The 27,212-nt window shown below is 42.8% G+C and overlaps 1 protein-coding gene across 4 annotated transcripts; it reads left to right on the forward strand.

The window, feature by feature from the left end:
• The first annotated feature begins 239 nt into the window (after window positions 1-239).
• Window positions 240-26,975, forward strand: nfatc2a (nuclear factor of activated T cells 2a). Of its 4 annotated transcripts, XM_088290112.1 has the most exons (11): window positions 240-348; window positions 4,637-4,686; window positions 8,260-9,178; window positions 9,253-9,421; window positions 12,322-12,524; window positions 12,984-13,156; window positions 14,976-15,116; window positions 17,201-17,256; window positions 17,348-17,480; window positions 18,482-19,156; window positions 26,588-26,975. In XM_088290112.1, exons 1-11 carry the CDS (start codon window positions 278-280, stop codon window positions 26,641-26,643), a joined length of 2,646 nt encoding a protein of 881 aa, XP_088146238.1. In that variant the 5' UTR covers window positions 240-277; the 3' UTR covers window positions 26,644-26,975. The 4 variants fall into 4 exon arrangements, with proteins under 4 accessions (XP_088146238.1, XP_088146239.1, XP_088146236.1 ...); XM_088290113.1 differs by lacking the exon at window positions 240-348 and having other exon boundaries at window positions 4,372-4,686; XM_088290110.1 differs by lacking the exons at window positions 240-348; window positions 4,637-4,686 and adding an exon at window positions 5,933-6,217.
• The last annotated feature ends 237 nt before the right edge of the window (window positions 26,976-27,212 follow it).

The following is a 27,212-nucleotide window of genomic DNA, read 5'->3' on the forward strand; positions in this document are numbered from 1 at the left end:
GTAAATATTTTTTTTTCATGTTAATTTTTTTTGCTTTCTTTTTTTTTTTTAATGCCAACCCTGTAGTTGGAAGGGGACAAGCCAAACAAAAATGTGTCGTTATTGTGCTGATGGTTAATAAATGTCTTGCTTTGTTATCCTAGCCCGATTTTTGCCTCCCATACTAACTAGTGTTTCACAAGAAGAGCCTCCAACACCAAGCACAAGCCGTCGTCTCTCTCAAAGTTTATGGTGAGTGTGGAATTGTTTTAACGTCTTGCCATTAAGACTTTTTCTTATGCTTTTGTCACTTCCCAGACCTTCAGCAATCCTCCCTCTCACCACTGAATTTGCCTCTGACAATAAAGGGTGAGTAGTTGTATTTCTGTTCAAATATCAACAGTGATAGTCATTTTGACATATGACTATTAAAAGTCCATTTAAGAATGCTTGTGCAGTTTCTAAAAGTTGACGCATGGAGATGGTTTTGTTTTCATTATTTTCTATTCATGGCAAAATTGTGAGCAGTGTGCCTGATCAACCTTAAGCGGTTACTCTGTAGAGGCCACCAACATGCTGCAAATGGGCACCAAGTAACCCCTAATTCATTGGCGGTTATTGTTGTGGAAAATCTAAAACATGATCAGTGTTTTCCCGTAGTGAATATCATTATTAATAAGATATCATTAAAGTTAATTAAGCAAATATCTTATTTCATTGGGTGGCACGGTGGCCGACTGGTTAGCACGATGGCCTCACATTACAGATGTTGTGGGTTTTCTGTGTGGAGTTTGCATGTTCTCCCCGTGCCTGCGTGGGTTTCCTTCGGGTACTGCGGTTTCCTGCCTCAAGTCCAGGAAGGTGCATTTAGGTGTGTTTAGTGTTGAAGCACAAGCCCATCAACCACTTCTGGGGTGAACTAGAAGAGATCTTGGAGCAGAGCCAGCAGGTGCTCCCTCAGTCATCATCGTCTTGTTGCTTCTGAGCTCACAAATGGTCTGAAATTCCCATAGAACGCACTCCAAAATCGCTTGGAAAGTCTGGAAACTTTTTAGCAGCACATTCGTGGGACACTTTGTCCAAGATGTTGTGGACAAAGTGTGGACTTGCACTAGGCGCTTGTTACATAACATCCAGGCAAACGAAGCAGGTTGATGCGTTTCATCTCCGGGGCCTCAAGTCAAGACGAGAGTGAGTTTTCCATCCGGCTCGGAAACATCTTTGCATTCCCAGTGGAAGAGAACAAGCCGACGTACCGCAAAGTGTCCCGTGCTTGTGACTGGTGTTCCTACGGATGATAGCATGGAACTATGTTGGAATTGCACAAAATGCCAGAACTGTTTACATTCAAATTGCATTTAATCCCTGCTATGGTGCCAATTGGCGTCCCTTAGCCGAGAAGGCTTTTTTTTGCCGTTAATCATGATAGTGTTGCAGTAGAAAATATTTGGCTTCTCTAGTTATTCAGTGTAATTCATTTTAAGACGACACTAGTAAATACCACGGCTGCATGGCTGGGTTGTGTCTGCCTCACAATCCTGAAGTCCGGGGTTTGAATCTTAGCTCTGGCTTTGTGTGGTGAGCACCCGGTGGTCTCGCCACCACACTGCGACTGACCTCTTAATTACCTCGAAACAAAACAAACCAAAAAAAGTTTACGTTTATTTATTTATTTTTTACAAACCCAAATAATCCCCCCCTCGCAAAAAAAAAAAAAAACGAATGATTTTCGACAAAAACCATGCGGCAAAGGGTGGACATACCCAGAGAAAAGAAAATTAGCTAATTCAATGGTGCAGAACTGCAAATATACATCGACTGAAGTTTTAAATTGTAATATCACCATCCACCACTAGATGGCAGTCATGTCTAAATTTCATTTACACCGGTCTTTTACTGCCCTTTACCACACCCAGCAGGTATTCACTGAATAAGCAAACAAACACCTCATTGTCGTTCTTGTTTTTGGAAGCAATCCATGGATGCTTTGGAGCGACACTTCGGCACACATCGTTTATGATGACGCAACAAGTGGCAACTGCGTGCTTGCAAACGGCAGGATCGAGCGTCAGAACACACCCTCCAGTTTCCATTTCTAACTGAGCTCTTTAACGCCCGCACTCATTGGAGACGACCCACAGATGTGTTTGGTTCCCCGTTCCCAACGGAGTCCAAGTGAACAAAAGACCTTTACCTTTGTGTGCGTGTGATTCATTGAGTGTAAGCCTTAATGAGGTTGTTCCACGTTGTTTTGACGACCAAATACCTTTTTGCTTCCTTACCAAGATAACGTGTCAAAGTTATGAAATAGTCGCGGATGGAGATGGAAAGTAGAGGGGGGGGGGGGGGGCGTTAGCGAATGGATATTGTGCTCCAAAGAAGGAAAATCCACAAGCAAGCCTGCCACTTTTCCACTGAAAGCGCGGACGCTTGAATTCCTTTTGGCGACATGTGAGGATCGATCAGAATCCTGTTACATAAGCAGGCGGGTTCCATCAGGATGTATGGAGTTTCCATGTTGATGGAACATCTGACCTCACACACTTCGGAAAAAAAAAACGAGGAAAATGTTCTCAGAGGATCTCAAGTTGTGGTAGGAAGGAAATTAGATTCCTTCTTGTACCAGGACATGCCAGCGCTACAAGCTTGGAGTTTTTTAACGTGTTGTGACCATAAACGCAGTAAAAGTACAGATGCTAAAGATGCGACATGAGAAAAATGCAAGAGACTCATTAGCCACCACCGCTAGAACAAGCTGTCTTCGCAAGACAACAAAAAAGCTGTTCTATATTTTTTCGTCTTTGCGGGGAATATGTCACACACGTGTTATTAAAACCCATTTTAAATTGTAGATAAAATGGCTAATAAATTTTATCGACTGCTTACCATTAATTTAGGTTGGAGAAGTGTTCGCTATTATGATGGCTTTGTGATCCACTGTTGTTATTTTGTCTACACTAGATAACACCAAACTTATGAAATAGAAACGAAATCTTCTGTCGGTCTTTTTAGATGCACAATACGACACAATACCAAAGACATATTGAAACCTGTAGATTGCCTGTCTCATGTTCCAATGCCAAATCTCTACTGGCAAAATGTTTTTTTTTTGTTTGTTTGTTTTTTTAGAAAAGAAAAACATTTTTTTCTTGACCGGCCAGGAATTATAATTAGTTGAGATGCCCACCAGTGCGTACTATCAGGAGGTGAACTGGGACAAATGGCCCATGCCACGTTTCATGTGCATAGCATATAAAACTGTAGACCAAATGACCCAAAAAGCGGCAAGGCTTCCTTTTTCCACTTTTATTTCCTCCCAAATAATTCCATAAGACATGATTTCCATATTCGATTTTCAATGATTGGATTTAAGATCCGAGTTCCACATGTTACACTAGGAAAAGTCAAAGAGGGCAATGCTGTAACCCAGACAAGTCGAGCTTAGTTTGAGTGAGTTTTACGGTGATGGAAAGTGCCACATGAGTTTGGAAAAATTGGGTTTAAGAAAATGAAAAAAAAAAAAAAAAAGCGGAAATGCTAGCGCGGCCGTCTGGACACCAGCAGTTTTCCTCTCGTAAGCATGTGCCATAATCGTTTAGTCATTCATAGTATGTGTTGTATAACTGTGCAAGTTCATTTGGTCAAGAAGTCAGTTCATTTCTGAAGGTAAGGTCATTTGAGGGAGATTTAAAATCTTTAATTTTTTTTTTAGTTAGCTTTGATTTGTTTTTGTCTATAAAACGCGTCATAACAGATCATTAAAAGTGTAAAAAAAAATTGCCTTGCTTTGGCTAAATCTGAATAGGTCTCTGTGAGACTCATTATGAAGGACCAAGTACAAACTAGGACTAGTTAGTACTGACTAGATCTGACTGTGAATACCTGAATAAGACTAATGAGACCAAACTGTGAGTAATATAAATTCAAATGCGAATAGTATATTTGGACGACACTGCGGAGTTCAAGGAGTTCACTGGTCTTTAATGCAAAACTATAATCAGCTGAAATACTTTGTCGTGTATGTTTCTATTTCAAAGGAAGCGGCTCAAGTAAGTCTCAGCCAAGACTAGACCATGATACGTATCATGAAGAGCAGAACCGGAGCATCCCACTTTTGTCACTCGCCGTTCGCGCTCCCGCAGAGAGTTCTGGAGTGCCACAATGAAGTTCTTGTGCGCTACTGTCTGAGAGAAAGCCACAGAAATGCTTTGGCTCGGGAAGGGGAGACGTCATAGATTCCTGAGTGTGGGTCTTTGCAGGAAAAGCCCTGAGTCTCCCAACATGGAGCGGCTCCAGGTTTCCATGGCGAGGGCGCCCAAACAGGAGGAAACACTGAGGGAATCCCGTTATTTTACAGCATTGCACCATTATAAACACTCAGAGCAGGGCAGGGAAGCCGCTCTCGCTGCTCCAAACAACCACTGGCCGGCCAAGCCTCCACCGCTGCCACTTTCACCCAACTCGGACCAGACTTTTTTACAACTTGGATTCTTCTTTGCCTCTTTGCCATCCCTTTCAGCGTTTTTTTTTTTAAACTGAGAAACTAAAACTCTGCCATGTTTGGTAGACCTGAGTGACTTAGTTTGACATTATTTTTTCAACATTTTTTAATTTTCTTTTTTTTTTTTTTTTTTCCTTTTTGTCTCCTGATGTTTAGAGGGACTTGGAGGCTGGCCCAGTACCACACCATGAGGTCCATGGATCAAGGTACTGCTCAAGTGTTGTGATTCTATGGTAATCAAAACATTTTGATCATTTATTACATTTTGCTGAATTTGAGTTTGTAATGCCTCGACTAACAGATGACTAGTGAAATCATCAGTCTATTCCTTTCTATATGTTCGCATGTTATTGGGCCTGAGCTGATGCTTTAGGAACATTGTGATGCTGGCGTGGTCAAAATTTAACATTTCTTTTAGTCATTGTAAATGTTCACCCCTCGTGTGATTATTTTTTATAACCTCCTCATATCCCACTTTTTAACCCAAAACACCCAAAAGTATCTTATAGTCTTTTATTTATTTATTTCGCCATTGATAAACATCACGTGATCCATTTGGCAGCGCGCCAATGGTCTGTTTAACTGGGTTGAGGTGTTTTTCCCCAAATGCTGTTTAATATTTTAAGTTGAATAAATTACAGTGTGCAGTCCTGTACATTATGTTGCAAAGTTGTGTCAATGCAGCGTGTCGGGCACCAGGGTGCAGCAGAACAATGCAAAGCCTGTTGCCAAAATCAAAAAGCAGCCAGTTGCCACCTTGCAAAATGTTTTTAAATGTTTTTCCCTTATATTGTATTCGAAACCTCTACCAGTCCAGTCAGGTTTATAGAAGCCTTTTTTTTTATTTGCGCATGTATGCAACTCACAAGCCATATATTTTTATATATACGTCAACCAAGATTTTGCCCAGAATACTAAACATTGTTTTTTTTTCTCATTATTGATAATAATCGATGGATGGATAATTATTAAAATTACAAAGCATACAACAAATGTCCAAAATGGTCGTTACTGCCATCGTTCGTGTGCAATCATGAACATATTCATTAATTAGGACGACTGTGTATTATTGAAAATCTAAATATGTTTCCTATCATATTTACGAAACGATGAACCTTACTATAGCCTACTTGTTTTAGCTTTATTTAGCTGCCATGTTTTTTGGTGACAATGAAAACGATCCATTAGTCGATAATTGCCTGTCGCATGATCACAAATAGTTCAAAAGAAACTTGGACCCTCGTGAGGATAAGCGGTTCGGGTGGATGGAGAAATCAAATGTTGGTGGTGGTATGAATAACGACCATGTGGCGCATGCAAAAATATATTACATACACGCCACTATATAGCGCACGTTATGCAAGCCTTGGCGGAGGTTCCAAAATACTAAATGGGCGGGGGAGGGCGGGCGTTGCGCTTATGATGTGACACTAGTTCCGCCGTCACACGCAAACACGCGAGACAGGAAACATGCCCACTCCTGCTCCCAGATGAGAGTGTTCTTTTTTTAATTTATTATTTTTGTACTCCTGAGCGCGCTCTTTACTTGTTCGCGCATCCCCCCGCCCTTTTCGTCCCGAACCGGAGTAAACGTGAGACAGATGAGCTCCTTGTACGACCAGAACCGCTTGGAGGAGGAGCTGAGCCGGGTCAACTGCCCCGACGAGGATCTGGACTTTGAGTACTTGTTTGAATATGAAGCACCTTGCAGCAGCGAGGCTGAGGGAGGACGTCAAGGTTTGTGAACAGATTTTGGCGCCACCATAATTTAATTGGCCCCGAGGTGGAGGTGGGAGTGATCAATAAATAATACCAGGAGTTGAGGGTTTGTAAGAGGTTGTTAAAATTTAGGGCGCACTCAGACCCAAAAATATATTCATGTCAAGCGTGCATTTTCTTGCCAAACAAATAATACAGTAGGACAGTGCAAACTTTTTACAAATACCACTTCTAAAAATATATAGTACCTCCATAAATTTTAAAATATTGTGCTTAAATATTTCCCGCAGTAAGTCGGATTTGTTTCCAGTGAAAGGTGGATGCCGCCAAGGCTGCCCTTTTTCACTGATTCTGTTTCTTTCTTGACAGAATTTCTGGGCACAGTATTGAGGGGGGCGGGTTTGATGGCCTCAGTATTGCATCTCTGCTTTTTGCAGACATTGTCGTACTGTTGACATCATCTAACCGTGCTCTCCAACTCTCACTGGAGTGGTTCGCAGCCGACTGGTTGGGATAAAAATCAGCACCTCCAAATCTGAGACCATGGTCCTCACACGGAAAACGAGGGAGCGCCCTCTACTGGTTGGGGATGGACTCTGGCCCCAAGTGAAGGAGTTCAAATATTTTGGGGTCTTGGGATGAGGGTTGGATAGTGTGGGAGATCAACAGGCGGATTGGTGCAGCGTCTGTTGTGATGCGGACTCAGTATTGATCTGTCGTGGTGAAGCAAGAGCGCAGCCGAAAGACAAAGCTCTCAAGATACCTTTCGAGCTACCTTGCTATACCCACCTATGGTCACGAGCTGTGGGTTGTGACCGAAAAAGTCCCAGACACTAGCGGCTGAAATGGGTTTCCTCCGCAGTGTCCAGGCTCTCCCTGAGTGAGTCAACCGGGAGAGGCTTGGGGTGGAGCCTCCCTATTAAGAGGAGCCAGATGAGGTGGCTTGGGCATCTTGGATGCCTCCCTCGTGAGGTGTTACGAGTATATCTCAATAGGATGAGGCCTCAGGGACGACCCAGGACACGCTGGGGAGACCATTTCTCCTGGCTGAACTGGGAATGCCCTGGGATTGCCCTGGAACAGCTGGAATAAGTGGCTGGGGCGAGGGGGGTTTGGGCTTCTTTGTTGAATCTGCTGCCCCCTTTAGTAACTGTACAGACCATGTATTCGGAAACATTCTTAACTATGTGCAAAAAAATAAATAATTTCACCACTCTTGATATTACATTGAAATATCCTTCTAGCATGAATGATGAATATAGATATAGATTGTATAAGCAATAGAAATGTCACAGGACAGTAGATTGATTGTCAGTCAATCGTGGGGTACAGTCAGTATACACCGACGTCGGTCAGTCAACGATCATGTAGAGAATGGACGGGTCATCAATCACACTTTATAACTAGACCAGGGGAGGGCAGTTCCGGTCCTCGATCGCTATCCACCTTCTGCAGAGCTCATCAGCAAGCTCTGACCATCGCAATCATTTAAATCAGGTGCAGGGAGACATATAAAACATCCAAGATACCAGCCCTCAAGGACCTGAGTTGCCCAACCCTGATCTGGACATGGAATGGATTTGTCGATCGTCAATTACAGGGCGCATATATTCAGACAATGGCTTGGTCACTAGTTAATCACCGGATACGTCTAGACAGATCATGAATTTGACACCAGTCAATTACAGAGCACCAATAGATCAGTTGCCAGTCTGCCACCTGGCACCTACAGCCTAGTCAATCAAGTAATTGATTTGGTGATCGTCAATTGCAAGGCACTTGCAGCCAGACAATAGAGTGGTCACCTGACGGACGATTTGTTTCATAGCGTACATGGAGACTAACGATCCATTTGTCTCCTTCCAGTCACAGGGTACATTGAGACATACAATAGATTTATTGCTAGTCAATTACTTTTACTATCGCCAGACAGAGAATGAGCATCCCATGAAAGAGTTCGGAAGCAACTTATATACAAATACTTTTGAATCGATAATGATTGCTTGGAATTGTAATTCTGGAAATCAAAATTGTAATATTTATTTTCCCTTCCTGTGCAGATGACCCAAATCTTGCTTCTCACAAAGTCCTCAGTCCCGAGTCTGAGCAAGCCTTCCCCCTGGAGGAGGTCTCCCCGTATGCCATCAAGTCCTGTAGTCGCTCCTACATCGAACACCACACAGAGGTTCTGACAGGATATGATGCCCAGGAAGCACGGAACTACCTGGACAGTACTCGGCCCCCAGGCTTGGCCTTGAGTCCACGCATCGAAATCACGCCATCCCGGGAGCACTACTGCCAATCTCGCGACTCCCTGCAGAACCACCACCCGAGCGTCAACAGCCCCCGACCCACCTTGACCGTACCCGGTCATGAGAACCTCTCCTACCGGGAGCCCCAGTGCCTGAGCCCTGCCAGCAGCAACTCGTCCACCAGTTGGCACTCGGAGAGCTACTCCCCCTGGGCGTCCCCTTGCGTGTCCCCCAGTAGCGGCCACAACCCTGGAGACCTGTGCCCCCGGTTACAGAACATCCACACTGGCTCCCCGCGCACCTCCCCGGGCACATCTCCGAGCGCCGGCCTAACTGAAGACGGCTACCTGGGAACGTGCTCGCCCTCCCCGCGTCCCTGCTCCCGCTCCACCTCCCCGCAGGGTAAACGCACCTACGACATGTACAGGAATCCCGCTTTGGTGCCCGGTATGCATTCTCGAAGCCCCTCACCGCTAGGCGGCCATGTGGATCACAACATGGGGGCCCACTATCCACCTTCCGCCTTGCCAGAATCCATGAACGGTTTCAGTTTGCCCACTAAACTCGTCAAGACTTCCAATCAGGTCTACACTCTATATCCGGAGCATCACGGCGAGGGGAACTACTTGGTATCCTGTGACCAGGACTTGAAAAGCAAACCTGCGCCTGAACCGTTCTTTGTCATCCCTCCGATCTGGCCTAAACCGATCGTCTCCAGCATCTGCAGGTTAATTTTGAAAGAATGTGTCACACGGCATATTTAATTTCAATTTACTAATCTGTGCCCTTTGTGTCCCATAGTATCCCCTTGGCATCTCTCCCACCACTGGAATGGCCCATGCCCAGCCGCACAGACCAATATGAGCTCCATATCGAGGTGCAGCCAAAGCCGCACCACAGAGCTCACTACGAGACGGAGGGAAGTAGAGGCGCTGTCAAGGCCCACACAGGAGGACACCCCGTGGTGCAGGTACGGCCAGAGATCGGCACTTTACTCGATTTTGACGGTCCGACCTCGATCCTCCGTCCGCGACCTGGACACCCTTCCGTCATCGTCCCTCCGTCCTTCCTCATAAAATAATCACCCTGCCTCCCCCGCCCCACCCAAAACCACGTCAGAGGTTAATTAATTCATAAACATTATTTAAAGCTCGTTAGCTGGCTAATTTCCTATTCGCAGCCACTTAGCATAATTTCCAGACAATAAAACACACCTGATAAAGCCACAATAGCTAAATTTAGACATCAAAGCACATTTGTACATAAGCCGCTTCGGACTAATAGCTGTGGGTTTTCATGTTATTAAATGGGTTATTATCTATATAATAAACACCGGTAGATGCTTTTTTTTTCCCCGAATGATGCTGAGCACAGCCATCATTACACAACCTACTGGTATCTTTCTCAGATACTGGTTATCACAAAAAGCAAATTCACAGACGAGATCGGACCGCAGTCATGCTGTGGAGACGGCTGTATTTATTGCGCTTGATACCTTGGTTAAATTAAACGATACTTACTTTTTACGATACTTATTTTGGCTCTCAATTGCTTCTTCACACAGCCGCGTGTCTCACTTTTCTCATTCATTAAAAGGACAGAAATTATGGCTAATCAAAAAATGCCATCTTGTATCATATGTTCTTCAAAAAAAAATATGAGGTTTTTGTGGATACGAAGTGAAGTCCATCACTTGGTTCAGTTGACTTTAGAATTAGGTCCACGCAATCGGATTCCCTGCCTATTTTCACTCTTATTCGAGGCAGTGCTACTAGTTCCGCCCTCACGATTTTATCAGTCTTTTCTAAGAAACATTTTCAAGGTTGGACTAGCAACACAAATGCACATATTCTTTTTTTCAAATATCCGCCATGCGGCTTTTAAGTAGTTCAACCACACAAACAAGCAGACTTCCTCTGCCACTGGTTTTTGGGTCACAATTCTCGAAAGTTGCTATTGCGGCGTCAACTACGCTGCTTAGCTCTAGTTAAAGCTACAAATTGGTGAAATTCATGTTTTTGTGGAATTACATTGGTATCTCTTTTATGCACGGTCACAATTAAAATTAATGAACTTCTTCGCCTGCTAAATGGAGGATGAAGAAGAGGAACTAACGCCAGAAGTAGAAATAGAAGAATGGTAGTCATGGCAAAAAGGTTTTGGGTTCCACAACAAGGATTCAGTGTTGGTTTTGTCGGTGTAGCTTTTTTCTTTTTTGCTAAAATAAAAACGCCTTGTGTCAGGGCCGCAAACAACGATGCAAAAATGTGTGTGGGGGATTGGTTTTATTGTGTTTTTAAGGAGGAGTTGAGCAATTGCCATGCAGACCTTCATGCCGGTAATATGGTAGTGGTGATGGTGGTGGTGTGGATTTTGCAACCTCTGCCCGTGCATTCATGGCTTTTCTCCAACTGCTCCAGCTTCCTCCTGCATTCCAAAAAGTGCATGTGACGTTCATCAGCGACTTGAAATTGACCGATGTTTGAATGGAAGTGTGAGTTTTTGTGCCCCGTGATTGGCTGATGACCAGGAAGCAGCTGCTGGCCACCACCAGCTGTTGTTTTAATGGCCTTTTTCACAACCTTTAGTCCAAATTTGGACTGTTGGGCCTTTGACTCCACTGAGTCACATTCTCAATTTCACAGTGGCGACTGTTTATGTTGCTGTTGCATCTTTTCCACACTGCCCAAAGGCATCAGGTGGGTTCTGCCTGGCTGGACACGGCTGCAGTCCTCCACGTTGTCACTTCTTCCTTCCTTCCTTCCTCGCACCTTTTCCTCCATGTGACACCCCCCCTCCTCCTCGTGCTTTGCTTTCCCTACTCTGTGCTCGGTCATGACTCACTGCTCCTGCACGTCGCCGTGACAACCGCCCGACTGCTCATGTTTGCGCTCGGTTTCTCCTCTGTCCACTCCCTACGGTTGCCGTGGTTACTGGCCGTCGTCAAAGATGTTACAAAGATGTGCAATGTCACTCCCTGGAGGAAAACGACATTCTGTCTTTTAATTAGACATTGCAGATACTTTTTTAATACAAAAGTTTGAAAGTAATTGCTTTTCCATTCACTTCAAGGGGAAGCAAACCATTTATTAGCGTTTCAGGTGACAAACCGGCTCACAGAACCAATTAAATTTAGAACTTGAGGTTCCTCGATAATAATATTTATACAATATTAGCAGAGCTGTGCAGTCCGTCCCGGACCGGCCGGACACCCATTTTTGGGGCGGGGTGTGGCCAAGTTTAAAAAAAGTCTTCAATGAACAGAACCTGGAGGTTGATTTTAGCCCGGCCGACAAATCGGCTCTCATGTGTGTGATGAACCTACTCGCGAAATGGGAAAACTCCGGAACGGGGTCAGGGGGCTGACGACAATTTTCATGATTAAAGCCGGAGGGTCGAGGCCGGAAGTGGGGGACTGACCGACAAAAAAGGGTCAGATGCCCAGCTCTGAATATTGACTAGCTTCACTATCAATAGCAATTCTCACCTTCTTTGGAGCCAATCACAACTCGGCCTTCCGAGTCCTTTCCAAAAGTGTTAGTGAGGCGGGCAATATTTTTGCTCGAAAACTGAATTGTTCATGTTCGGGGCATTCGTTATCCGAGGGACTATTGTGATTTCACATTAACAGTTTGAAGAAAGAACACTACGTCCTATTTGCAGACCATTCGGTTCAGGGAGATCAGAATATACATGCGCTGCATCAAGTGAGCTCTTTGTTGGTCCGTCGTCAAATTTGTTGTTTTGCAAGCCAGTTTCACTTTTAGAAAAACAAACAATGCCAGCCACACAACCGGTTTAACGAGTCGCGTACACTTTTAGTTGCTTATTACGATATAACTCCAACACCTTCTTTATTCTTTTCTGCAGTTGCGCGGCTACAAAGGCAAAGAGGCGCTCGGCCTGCAGATCTTCATCGGCACGGCGGACGAGCGCATTCTCAAGCCGCACGCCTTCTACCAAGTGCACCGCATCACTGGCAAGACCGTGACGACAAACAGTTTTGAGAAGATTGTCAATGGAACCAAAGTTCTGGAGATGCCCCTGGAACCAAAGAACAACATGAGAGCAATGTGAGAACTTCATGAGAGTTTCTAGTTGGGAATTTCTCAAACTGCGGTCTGAATTAAATCCAAAGGTTGTATTAGAATCCAGAATCCCCCGCCAAAAAACGAATGGCGTGCATCCAGTTCTGGCCGACTTCAGCTATTTCAGTGCTTCTCAATTATTTGCTGTTACGCCCCCCCCAGCATGAAGAAAACAATTTGCGCCCCCACCTCACCATGCACGCTCCGCCGCAACTATAAATAATCGCATTATTGTTTCAAAACAAACACCCGCAATGGGCAAGGAGAGCGCCACTGCCAACTACTGGAGTGGATGTGCAATTACACTTTATTGTAGTACGGCGGAAAAAATGTTCCCCAGAGTCACACGCGCCCCCCTCAGCATCACGCTCCTTCGAATATTTGAGAAACACTGAGCTATTCTAACATTAGCATCCCGTCAACACCGTATTCATCTCATTTCAGAATCGACTGCGCCGGTATCCTGAAGCTGCGGAATGCCGACATCGAGCTGAGGAAGGGCGAGACGGACGTCGGGCGAAAGAACACGCGCGTCCGCCTCGTGTTCCGCGTGCACATACCTCAGCCCGGCGGACAGCACGTCTCTCTACAAGTGGCCTCGCATCCCGTTGAGTGTTGTAAGCAAAATGGAAAACACTCTTTGCTTTCTGTCGCTGCCGTATATTTCTAATCGTCCAACGGCCGCATTCAAATGAGTTTGGAGCGGCGTCCAGCAATCAAAGATCTCTTTATGCTCACGCAGCAGCGCGATTTACGGCGTGTTTGCTCGACGGTGTGAGTGCAGCTTGGCCACATCCAAGTATGTTTACACAGCCTTATTAAAGCGACGGCTGTAATCAAAATTCAAACAAGCTTTACTAGGAACACCACATTCCTGTTAGGACAAATTGTGACAACAAAAATTCAGCTTTATGAGGCGTCATTTCCTGTCTGATTTCTGGTCGGGAAAGTCTCACCTCTACCTGTCTGCACGCAAGACATCTGTCGGGTGGGAGTCACGGTTGTTCTCCCAGGTGCGAGGGTTCAAAGGTTTGTTTGTTGTCATCGCAGTTTGCTGCTGTTGTTTCAGTTGCGTGATGATAAAGCTGCAATGTTGCTTTTTTTTTTTTTTTTTTTTTTTTTTTACATTGAAAGCGACTTTATTGTATGATATGATGTCTTCCGATAAGGCCGGGCTCGAGACTAACTTTTTGCAGTGGTTGCATGTAGAACAATAAAAATATCTTAGATAAATTCAAAAAATATGAAGTATCACAGACTCAGGTGCTGCTGACAAAAATGCCCCGAAGAAAATCGGAAATATTTAATACAAAGGTGTAAAGCGTCACTACTGCCTTACTTCCCCATATTTTTTTTTAGGTGTACCATTGAGAAATTTGGTTGCCAGGGCAACCAAATTGGTGTCAGTCTTGAGCCCTGTAAGAAAAAGAGCATATTAATTGTTGCCATAGATGCCTTCATTAGTGTACCGGTGGTCCTTGCTTTATGACGTAGTTTTTTTTTAATATGGTAGCGACGTAGCCTGCCCGAATTAGTCCGTAAATTTGTACACTAATTACTGACTGTCATGACTTACAGTTGTTAGAAAACGTTGACACGCCCCTGTTCAAATGACGGGGTTTTTGCTATTTAAAAAAATCCGACTAAAATAAATAATTTCAAAATGTTTTCCAACATTAATGTGATCCGTACCTTATCGAACTCAATTGAAAAAAATTATTTCAAGTGGGGAGGTATAAATTAAACAACAAAACGAGTCTGATGGCAAAAGTGTTTTTAAATGTTGATGGAAAAAAATGGACTTCATGCAAAGGGCACCTTTTCCCATCCAGGGCAGGCAAAGGGGCTGTTGCTTGAGCACCGCTCGAGGTCTATCTGTGCACATGCCTGGTCCACATTGATGCTTGGTGTTAGCAGCATCGTGCTTTTGCGCCATCTGGAATCTGGAGCCTTGGTCAGAGAGGAAGGAATTGGAAACAGTTCAAAAATAGTCTTTTTTTTTTTTTTGCTTCTTCTCCCAAATACATATATATATTTTTTGAATTCAGTTGAGTTGTACTGGTTCAAGGTCACATTACAAAAGTTTTGGTAGGATTTATATTCGACTAAAGTTTTTTCTTAGAATATACCCACGCTAAGAATGGGCAAGTTACGATATTGGTCTTTTAGCAATGAATCGAGGTCTCATGAAGGATGCAGAGACCAGCCACCGATACTTGTGGCAAAAAAAAAAAAATCTGACACTTGAGTAATTCCTTGCCAGTAGTTGGTGCTATACATCATCATCTTTGCTCACAATTTTGTCATTGTGTTGATTGAAATTTTATATTGAAGTACTTGGTATTTGCAATTATTCAAGGTTGAATACTCATTTTGCTATCAGTCTGGAAAAAAAATTTGGTATTGAACGCTCCTACCCTAATTCCTTCCTTTCAGCTCAGCGTTCAGCACACGAACTTCCCATCGTGGAGAAGCAGGACTCGGACAGCTGCTCCGTTGTGGGAGGCCAGCAGATGATCTTGAGCGGGCAGAACTTCAGTTCCGATTCCAAAGTGGTTTTCATGGAGAAAACGCAGGGTGAGCGGCCTCATTTCACATTCTCAAGTGATTTCCTGCATCGGCTCGCTAGTTCTGCCGTAACCACCACAAGAAAGTGACTGCTGACTCACAAAGTCACTATCAAGCTGACATTTTCACCGTACGACATACTATATGTGCGTGACACACCACCCCTCACTTCCTCTTGGCCTTTTCTTTATTGCTGGATTTTCATGTTGTCTTTGCAATCACTTGGCATTTTATCGACACATTGGTAAACATTTTTTTGTTATTTTTACATCTCTTTATGAAAGTTATTGGCATCATAAAACGGCAAGCAGGACATTTAGCTGGATTACACAAAAAAATAGGCAACATTGTTGAGTGTTTGTACTGCACAAGTTACTTCAACTAAAATGACAGCTTTACACATGAATCCTGTCTCAAACTCCCCCATCCCCCCCGACTATTGGATTTCCCTGCCGCCGTGTTACGACCTGCGGTAATAACGGACAATGAGGCAGACATGGAAAAGGAAATCTTTCGGAAAGGGATTGCCGGCGTTTTGGAGGATTTTGGATATGACATCAAATTGCGGACGGGTACAACTGCGGAATCCCTCTGAATGGGAGACAGCTGTGTTTGTCTGGAGCTCTGCCGGCTTGTGCGATGCCGAGCCCAACCCCTCTTCTGATTTCCACATCCTCTCATAATCATGTCCAGAGGGGCGAGCAAATGTCGGGGTCTCCCTTAGAGTGGAGTTGCAACATAGTGCAAACAAACACAAGTGCCAAGAAAGTCATAGAGGGGGGGGGGGGGGGGGTTTGAGTGGATCGAAAGTTGGCTACATGTGTGGAATCCCCCTCCCTCCCGCCGCATACCCCCCCCCCCCCCATCCTACTCATTTACGCCGTGTGCTTTTAATTAGCTTGCTGACAAAAGGGTTTCCCAGCTACAGGAACATTCGGGATCATTTTAGGAGAACCATGTCAGGTCACGTGCTTGCACGTTTACTTTCTCGTTTTTCCTCTGTTGACGCTCACGTGGCAGTCAAAATGTCATCTCAAATGAAACTTGAAATGGTTGTTGATGCGGAGCGTAATTACCAGTGAGCCGCTGACGGAGTCCCATCTATGCTAGGTAGTAGTCCAGCAATTTTTGCCCAGCTGAGCTGCTCATGTCATTGGTGGGTGGAGAAATTTTGTGTGTGGACGATTATTATGTAAATTCGCCCCCACATGACTGTGCAGAACGGCTTGCTCCGTGACACAGTTTCACAAACAAAGATTGACTTCTTTACGGTAATTGCACATTTAATGGCTAGGGCGGCGACCAGGCGCACAACTTTTTGAATCTTGTTTGTAAAACGTTAAAAAAAAAAATCAATGAGTCCATTTTATTATGCACTTTGTGACTTGCACATTTGAACTTCAAGACTATATCCGTATAATAAAAAATAAATAATAACATAAATGCCTGAAAATTATTTGGATTGTAATTTTCAGGTATTTTCATTCAACAAAGTCACTGTTTGAGTACTCGCGTACTTGTAAAACTGTCAGTGTTCTAAAGATAACTTACTAATGTATTAAACATATATTTAGCAATTTAATAAATAAATAAAAGATACTTGTCTTGATTGAGCAGAAACTATGTAAAAAAAAAAATATTACAAATATTACTACCAGTATAGAAAAACATCTGCTATTTCTCATTTGACCATTGTTATCTCTAATTTCAAAATATTAATTATTGACATTAATGGCAACAATAGCACAGAAAAGCAAGCAAGTACGTAGTTTGCTCCCCAAAAATTTGATGAGTTGTTGGGGGACAATTAGTTCGGATAACTGTTATTTTTTTTCAATTTATTTTATTAGTTAGTTATTAAGTTTTTTTTAACTATGTACAATGCACATGGTCATTTTGAAGTTTTCCCCATCACAGAGTGATGTCTATTATGTATAATGACGACTTTTATTTTGGTTTCCACTTTTGTTAGCCTTGGTAGAGGTCAGCACTCTATTGAGATTTTCTCAAAAAGACTCTTAGATTTCAGATCCTCAAAAATGTGACATTTATGTTGGATCAACTCGTAACCGACGGCTGACCTCACCTTTCAGATGGGATGCAAATTTGGGAAATGGAAGCGACTGTGGATAAAGATAAGAGCCAGCCGGTAAGCAGATGACATCACACTCATGACGTGCCGTTCCAAGTTTCATGCACAAAACGAGTGACGTCTTTTAATTGTTGCTGTTATCTTGAAGAGCATGCTGTTTGCGGAGGTGCCGTCCTACCGTGACTCGTCCATCTGCCACCCTGTCAAAGTCACTTTCTGCGTGGTTAACGGGAAGCGGAAACGTAGTCAGCCCCAGCACTTCACCTACACGCCGCTGCAATGTAAGCAAGCTCACGACATGACATTCGGCATACATGTATTACACGTGTATAACACTTATTCTGTGTTCACACTCGGTTATGAGGTAGCATTGACAATTCAGGTCAAAATAGTTACATTTTAAAATCGTTGCATTCTCGAATTGTATCGCACATACATTTCAAATCGGGATATGCACCAAAGATAAATCGGGTCGTTGCTGATGATTTGTTGTTTCATTGAATTTAACTTGGATGGTTTGCACTTTGGGAGGGATTTTACATGTTGTTGCATATTGACAAACATGACAAACGCTACTGCGATCCACATCGAATTGGATCGCAATCCCACTTTATACTTTGAAATTGTTACATCCTTTCATGCTATTGCACGCCACGAGAATTGTATCAAATTGTCTTTTATGGCCAAATGTACACCCCGAAAATTAATTTTAAAAAATTGTTTATTTGCTTATATGGTGTCTCGATCCAGTGCTTATGAAGCCACCAATGTATTTACATTGTTGTAATATAATTAGCATTATATGTTTTTTTTATTTATATTAACATACAAACTTGATTGATGAAAAAAATCAATAAAACTGAATTGTAAAAAATTCTCTCTAAAATCACTCTAAAATTCAAATATATAACTATGTTTATTTCTGTGTTACATATACAGTACAATAGTTTTGTGGGAGGTCTTAATTTCATAATCTTTGCTTCGGCCTTTTTATTTTTAATTTATACACATTTGTTTGTGTTTTGAAATCACCCTGTGTATGATGGCTAAAATAACGCTTCCTCTTAATCTGATTTATGAATTGCTAACTTACGTTTACGCCTCACTTGTTTGGTAGAGTTTTATGGCGTGGTAATGAATGCTTAAAAGACTAGCAAATGAAGGATGTTTAGTACGAAGCACACCATGCAGCCAGATCACTTCTAGAAATGTTGTGTTTTTATGACTTTTTTTTTGTCAAACTACGTTACATTTATTCTAAAAGCCAAATGTCTTTGTTCAGCTCCATCCATCAAGACCGAGCCCCTCGACGAATACGACTCAGACCATATGAGCTTTGCCGTACCCCCAATCATGGGCATCTTCCCTCATTCGTACTATCAGAGCCCACACGGCGTCCTCCACCCCGAACACGGCCTCGTTTCCAGCATGGCCTCATGCCAACGTCTTGGCTCCAACCTCCCCGGCCAGGAATCCCGCTTCCCCAACCAGAGCCCGGCCATTGTCTTCTCTCGAGCAGGCAAAAGCCTGTGCGGCAGTCCGGGCACCTATCAGCAGAATGGTCCCATGATCCCCGACCCCCACCGCTCCGTCCTGGTCCACACGGGCTCTCAGGCGCCAACTGACGCACCAATGAGTGCTGGCCCGCACCCTTCTATCATCCAGTTCTCCCCGACCAACCATCACCTGCTCCGGGCTGGAGACCAATCACTGCCTGACAACCAGCCCGTCATTTACTGCGAAGACTACTCCCCGCAGGAGACCCACCCGTCCCCGCCCCCTCCGGTGGCCGGGAACCCCACTCAGCAATACCCAACGGTGATCCAGCAGCAGACGTACGCTCACAAAGGTCAGCAGAAAGCCAGAGAACCTCCCGAGGACACGCCAGCCGACAGGGCGAGGAGGGTGACGGTGAAGGAAGAGAACCTGGACCAGGCCTACCTAGATGATGGTGAGTGTAAGTTCATTTTTTTTTTTCCTTCCTACTGAGCGCGTGCAGTCGCTTTTATCAGCCGAGACACAGATGGCCTTCTTCACCCCCTCTCAAACAATTGGAGGATATTTACAATATGGTCGTGATCAAACAGCTCATTCTTTTCAAACATGAGGTGTAATGACACTGCGCTCGGGTGGAAATAACACGGATTATGATTCATATGTTTGTGCTTCAGCCTGTCCACCCAATTAACCCCCCCCCCCACCACCACTCTGCAAAATTAATGTCAGGCCACATCCAGCAGCAGGCGTGATGTGCAACTTCCTTATTTTGGAGCAAAAGATTCTCCAAACTTTGGTGGCGATTCGCCTCTTGTCAAGTGAGATGTTAGCGTTGGTTAATCTAGCAGACGTTCTTTATTTTCAAAGAGAGGGGAATAAAAGCGTCGCCTCGGACCACCGACATGTTGATACTGTTATGATGTGAAAACAAGTTCCATGGCAACCATTGTCAACGAGTGGAACGGCCTGCCTGGGAGAGCCGGGGAAAGCCTCTTTGTTTGTTGTAGTTGGCCGGGGCTTCTCCTTGGCCTCATATCCCCCCTCACGCCCCCTCCAAATCCTGCGGGGTAACCCACCAGAGGATTCGCTTTTTTTTCCCCCAACCACAGGATTCTGCCAATCTGGCTTCAGAAATTCCTCTTTGCAGCTGCTCTGCTCCAGAATTCCAGCATGATGTGTGTGAGATCGAACTGAGGGTGGAGGAGGGTCATTTTCAGAAAAAAAGGAAAGGGTTGTGTGGTTTCAATGGAAACAAATTAAAGCAGCGATGGAATCTGTGTTTTTTGGATGGACCTCACCAGATTTCCCTCCGCAGTAAACAGCAACAGACTTGCGACTTGTGAAATGAACACTTGGGAGAACAGTGATAGTGTTTGACTCCTGTCCTCACAAGTAGGTGACAGCCAAGCGTGCCTCTCCATGTTTGTTCAGCTTTGCCTTTTGACATATTTTCTGGTGGTACTGTGATGGCACAACTGTTGCGCTGAAAAGATAGCATTGAAGAACCGTAACAAGTAACAGCCTTTAGAAAGAGCCGTCATCAAAATGAGATGTTGTATGCCAATGGCAGTCGGATTAGAGTTGGAACGACCAAATCGTTCCGTGTCACGTTTATAATAACCAAGATTAGCATCATTTGTATTATCACAATCAAAGATGGACAAAAAAAAAAAAGAAAGACATTGATAGATATTTAGTTTTAGATATGCATTTTCTACACAGTACAAATTACATTTTTATGCAGATCAAAACTAAAACAGTCGTGTTGATTACAAAATTTCATTCATTTTTTTTTTCCAGCACGTCATGTTTTTCCCTCCACTGCAAAATCCCGTTGAGTAAAGAAGAGCTGATTTTGATTGGAATCATAGTTTTTAACCTGGATTTAAAAGCATTTACAATTGGAGCTAATTTGAGTTCTGCTATCATCTCTTTCCATTTGCTTGCAGCATTACACTTAACTGCTGATCCACCATGTTTGCTTTGAACTTTGAGATCAGCTTTGAAATAGACCTGAGTCTGCTGACCTCAGAAGCCGACTGGCTTTATATTTCTTGAGTATTTTTTTAATGTATTTAATGACATTTAATATCTGAGTTGTAAAAAATGTGACGGTCACATTTCTTGATGCAAAAATCGCTGCCATTATCAAAAAAAAAAAAAAAGTGTACCTCAAGTTGTAAGCACAAGCAACATGGTATGGTGGGTGGGCACGACCTGGCCCACGTCCGAGTACGGGTCTGCTTCTAACCCCGCTACTTTCTTATTGCTATTTCCCATTGTGTGTTAGCATTATAACGAGTGGACAATTGATATTTGATACTGGCAAAGTTCATTCTAGAGAAGAAGAATTGTTACTTGTGATGGCAGCAGAGGCCCTGATGAATATGAGGAAACGTTGAGGGGCATTCCCCGCATTTACGAGATTGCTAACAACGCTCACGCACGTGTTGTCATTTTTGAAGTCGTGGGAGGCCACATCCTTGTACGCTGCAAGTGTATTTTGCGTGGTGTTAACTGTCAACTCAACTGTCAGTATTAAATGAAAGTCAGGTTTTTCCTCTTGGGTGCCCTAGACAAACCTGGTATGCCCCCCCCCCTACATAGCGCTTCTGTTTCCAGCCCACACACGCATTCTCATGCTGCATGCTCATGTTCAAACTTGTCAAAGCATTGCCTGCCTTCTTCTTCAAGAAGGAGAGGAGGCGTGGCGGCGGCGCGGCCTCCGTAGTTGTAGCGAGTGGGTGTGGAAAAAAATGGTCAGAGGCAGTGGAGCAGGTGAAAGGGTTCCATCAGATGAAGATCGGGTCTGTTGAGGAAGATAAAGCACACAGTGACAGCTTGGACACACATTAGTGTTGGGAGGCCTTGTTACACATGTAGGGCTTGTTTTAAAGGATCGGTAGCTCTGCCATGCACAGAACTTGAAACGAGAGGTCATGGTTTGTCAAAGACAGATATTTTGTTGTAATGCTTTTCATTTAAAATGATTTTTTTTCTTTTCTCCGATGAGGTGAGGTGACCAAAACACTCCATCCATCTGCTCCTGGTCCGGCACTTATGTCAAATTTTTGAACCCATTGTGGCCCGCCAATCAAAAAGTTTGCCCACCCCTGAGTTAAAGCCATGTCCGACCCTTGGCATTTCACTCTCACTCAAAATCAGGCAAGTAAAATAGGAACGATCCGTGGTCCGACTCGGCGTCCGTTTCTTCCTTGCTGCAATTTCTAAGAGTGACATTAAATCTGGACACAATTAACGCATAAAATGGTTAAAGGAAAGAGTTAAAATGTAAAAATGCAACAAAAGATGCATTGAACAAGATTTTAATGAAATGTTATAACTGTAAAGGAAATTTTTCACATGGTTCAGTTAATAATTACACATTTAATCTTTTTTTTTTTTTTTTATCAATCTCACACTAATGCTAATAACGGAGGTTGTGACACAGATCCAGTCAACTGTCATTCCACCTCTTCTAAGGTGCTTCACACCTCCGCCGTGTACGCATGCGGATGCACAAACACGTCAATTCCAGCTCTCAGCAGGCGTGCGCTGCATCCTGACTCGGCTACTGTGCAGGCCGCCCGTGTCTCCGCCCACTGGCGCCGGTCTCGGGAGCCAGACACTCTCCTATTGAGAAGGGCGGCCGGAGTGCCAAGCCTTCATTCGACTGAGTTAAAGCGCGACTCTGTGTTGCCGCGTTTTTAAACGTGTTTCACGCTGCGAGTGTGTGTGTGGGTGTGTGCGGGTGTGTGTGTTTGGGGAGCATAGCGGCTACAGCGAGGAGATGAAAGCGGCCTGAAGGCAATAAGTGTCCCAGTAAATTCCACCACTGACGGCTGATGTGGTGATGACAGCACAGAATCCAGTTTGGCTACTTGTAATGCTCACCTTAAAAACATGCTTAGATTTTGCTAAGTTTGCCCTTTAAAGGGCAAGGAACCAACTTTTGATTTGTGTACAACTTTATTTCTTTTAATTTAATTTTTTCCTTTTAAATTTATTACACAATATACTTCAATTCAGTATCAATTAAAGCGGACATTATGCTTATTTTTTTTTTATTGCTGCGCACTGTAAAAGAATGTTTTAATAATATGTTTGTGACATGCTTTGTCAAAAAAATCCCAAGTATTATAAAACACACCATGTTTCTTGTCATGATAAAATCGGTTTATAGGGCTGTTGCGTGCTTTAGTTACCATGACGACGGTGGGTCGGAGCCTGAACTGCCAAACGTGCACCAACAAAACACCACTGCGTCACCAACGTCACCAGTAAAACTAATCGGTGCAAACACTGTTTTGTCTTGGACTGTTGCTTGAAAGTGGCACTGAATTTTCTGGATTCTTTGAGAAATAGGCATGTAACAAAAAACTGACTTGGTTGTTTAATATCACACTTGGTGGGTGGGCAGGCACTGAAGAGACCCTCCTATTTGTATGCAATCCATTTAAAAGTCAATTTTCCACAACTCGCTTATTTGCATTACGAAACAATTGCTATTTATATAGCGAGCTGTTATGGAGGTGTTTGTTTGTATTTTTAGTTACACCCTTTGACTCACCAGTGTGTCGCCGAAGGCTTCAAATGGAGCCCAACAGTGAATGATGTCACTTTGTTGAGAAAGCCAGTTAGGTTGTAAAAGTATTTCATTGTCAATATTCCCTCTCCACTACCCTTCAAAATGAGGAACATCGTTGTCCCTTGTCGTTGGCACATTTGAAAAATGCTTATAGGTATCCATTAATTTTGAAATGTAAATGAAAATAGATTTCATAATGATGGTTTCATTTCTAAGAAGAACATCTTTGAAATCTTCAAACTTTTTCATGACAGCTCATCAAGTGTGCCATAAGAAACGACCTAATTTCTTTTGGTTTCTCCAAAAGTCATTATTTATTCATTACAAACATATCTTACACCAGAGGAAGTCATGCGAATACCACCTTTGTGTTCAATGAAAGAGGACCGGATCAGTAAATTTTTGATAAATTGAGACAAGATATCAGTAGTCGTACTTTTTGTAGCATTTTTGTCTGTAAAATGTTTCCAATGTAAATTAGCTTTCTAAGCTCAGTGAAGGTTGGGAATGACGAGAGGACTCGAGGAATGCGTACTGTATTTCAGCAATTTCCGATAACATGAGTGGGGCTGTGCATCACCATGGTTACAAAAGGCGCAGACACAACACGCGACGTCATGGCCTGAATAGCAAGCAAAGAGCTTTTTTGGCCCACTTCGAAACGCTCGCATTAGTCATCGGACCTAATGAGTCGCTAGTGACACAGTGGAAGCAGTGGCGGCCCGGAACGTCGCTAAGCGCCAATGTACACACGCACGCACACACGCCTGACCGGTGATTACGTTAACTGTTTATTTTGACAGCCAGTTTGCCTGACGGGCTCCCGTACTTCAGACCTAACACAACTATATGCTCGTACTTTGTAGTTTAGCATTAAGCTAACTTTGAGCCAACAAATAAAAGTTTGGTTTGCCTTTTGCCAGAAATTGTAAGTATTGTATGACTTTTTGGTTACCACACTAGATGTTCCACTGCAGTTACATTCGCAGTATAATTTGTGCTAAAATTTGTGATAATGTTTGAATCAGGTGTTTGTGGACCATACGTTAAGGTGGGTATACAATTAAGACACCTGCTTGGTGTGGTGATGGTGGCATAACTGAGAATGAAATATTTGGAAGCTTTTGTAGGTAACAGCACTGCTCACATTTTGTAAATAAATAAATAAATAGCATAAAGTGTATTGAAAATACCGTATAGTGTCTGTGTTCTTTGTTGAGGCAGGGCCTTGTAGAGTAATCTGTGACGTGAGCGAGTCCGCATGTGAGCGTCTATGTGAGAGCTGTGGCCAACAGCAGTTTCTGTGTTTTACTGTTTTCCCGGCGTTTACTAAAAATGCTGAAAAATCCTCCATTGGTCGCAGTTGGCAATTAATTATTTTATGAACTCATCGAATCCCAGGCATTTTCACAAGAGGAAACCCCACAATCCCCATTTTTCTGGATTTTGACTGATTTTGCAAAGCCAACAGAATATTGTGTTCTACTGCTATAAAAACACGGAGCTATCACGCAAAAAGAAAAGGCTAAGACGTATAAATACGTCTTTGGGAGGCGGGGACTACGTTTTTAAAAAGGTATGTGTATGTCTTATGGATTGAATGAGTTAATGTTGGACACGCCTCTAATGCAATACATTGACCATTTCTAAGAGTCTGTGCGTTTGCTGTGGTTTAGACCTACCACGAGTCTTTTTAATGTGTTTTTTGGGCGCAAATGTGTATAAACGGCTGATCGGGGTATTTCGATGACGTCAAACTCACATTGAAGAGGTATGTCTGACCTGTACGTTTACACTGTACTCACAATGGCAGTTATGGAAAATGTGTTGGATTTCTATCCACATTTCAACTGTAAAGTTAAATCTACTGTACGTACTATGACACATATCTCATTTGTGCTACTTGAGAGGGAAAAAAAATTGGGTCAATTCGGAATTGTGTAACGTGAACCACGCAGGGGAATTCCAACTTTAAACCGCAGATTTTCTCCATTCTGCCATGTTTGATGTTGGACTTATTAGTCACTCGCTTATGCAAACTCTTCACCCCTGAGTGTCCAGCGATATCGTGACTATCTCGATTATCTGCTCATCATTGTTCAAGCCAGCTGACGCTAGTTGAACTTCCTCATTGCTTCAGTACGAAGGGCAAAGACACAAACTCTACGTGGGCCGTGCAAGTGTGTACTTCTTTAGTCCTGATTGCAACCGTTTAATTTTACAAGCTCCCTGTCAATACACTTCTGCTCGCTCCTGCTGTGCATTGCGGTTCTATTTTTAGAACCTTGATGCAAAAAAAGTTTCCATTTCTACGCCCATGCTTGAGGGTTTCTGTCATCAGCAGGAAGTGATTATATTGTGCAACTCGACAGGGGCACACCTCTGACTTTGAATCCCTGTTGCCAAATGTACTTGTATTTGATTTATAAGGGATGTGTTTATTGTTTATTTAATGTTTTTTATGGGAACTGTCATTCATATACTAGAGCATTTGATATCTACAAAGTGTTCAACGTATGTTATCACAAAGGAGGTGGGATGTTTAATATAAGGCCGTGCAACTTTTTCAAGAAAATATCACTGAGCGCTCTTTATAGGGGAAAAAAAAATGCCAATAATTAAAAACAAAAAAAAATAATTAAAAAAATGGAAGAACTAGAGAGTGATATTCTAATATATTCTAGTTTGTTTTGAGTTAATGTCATTTTATTAATATATTTGTTTATTATTTTTATATTTTGTTTATTTGTTTACTTAATTATAGAACCCCAACACACACACACACACACTCAATAATTATCTTAACATTAAATGTCTTTTAAAGAAAGACCAAAGTTAAAGTTTGGACTGGTTGTTGTATTGCGTATTTTGTATATCTCTTTCTTAACTATGCATTTTATATATTTATTCGTTTTTTAAACTTGTCCTTGTTTGCCTGAAGCTCACTTGCCTCTTTTGACTGTGACCTAAATGAAGCTGAATCAACAGCACACTCTTCTGTTTACTGCTGAGTAGTGCACTCCAGATTGTAAACTTGTTTCCATGAAGCTTGATCAAATTCAACACGATCGCCTTAATTCTTCCATTCATCCATTTCTGATTGCGTGGACTCCAGCCAATCACAAGGCGCACATGAAGTGGATCTAAAAGGTTTACACGCCACTGTTCAAATGCTAATTTAAAACTAAAATGTTTTACTTTATTATATCAAATTGGAATTATGTATATCCATCTATCAATTTGTACTCATTTGACACTGTTTTTTTTTTTATGTTCTAAAATGTTTCTGTCTTTGCTTTGCAGTGAATGAGATCATCTGCAAGGACTTGACTGGTGTTCAATCTGGAGGGCAATCCTAGAGGACATCTTCAAAGCCGAAAATGACATCACACGCTGCCTCAGGCCCTCTGTTGTCAACAACATCGGACATTCTGGCTTTTGTGCACCAACGCCACCCCACACACGCCATTGTACACACCCCCTATGCAGGCAGCACCAAAAAAAAGCAGGTAACTGTGCCTTATTTTGGTAATAAAGGTAGTTAACCTATGCTTGTTTACTAGTGAATGAAGAAAATCTAAAGTTTAACCGGTCGATCATCTCAAAAGTGCAGTCTGTAATTAAAACTGATGCCTTCACCAAATGAGCTATAATGTGCACTCTTTTTGAAAACCGGATTAAAAAAAAAAAATATATATATATATATATATACATACAAACAGACTGGCATTTTATATGTATTGTGTATATTGCATAATATTCATGTGAAATGTCCTCACAGGGCCTGTGATCCATTCATGATTGTCGTTTGTGTTCTAAATCTAAATTCTAATTTCAGTGACAATCTGCACTTTGACATAATATAAGTGGCCTTTTGGAATTACTAATAAGTGCATTTATTGTATTTGTACTTGTCTGAAACTTTTTC

This window comes from Idiotropiscis lumnitzeri, chromosome 3 (assembly GCF_059441095.1).
Source record: "Idiotropiscis lumnitzeri isolate Australia: NSW breed Sydney's pygmy pipehorse chromosome 3, RoL_Ilum_1.0, whole genome shotgun sequence".
NCBI classification, from domain to species: domain Eukaryota; kingdom Metazoa; phylum Chordata; class Actinopteri; order Syngnathiformes; family Syngnathidae; genus Idiotropiscis; species Idiotropiscis lumnitzeri.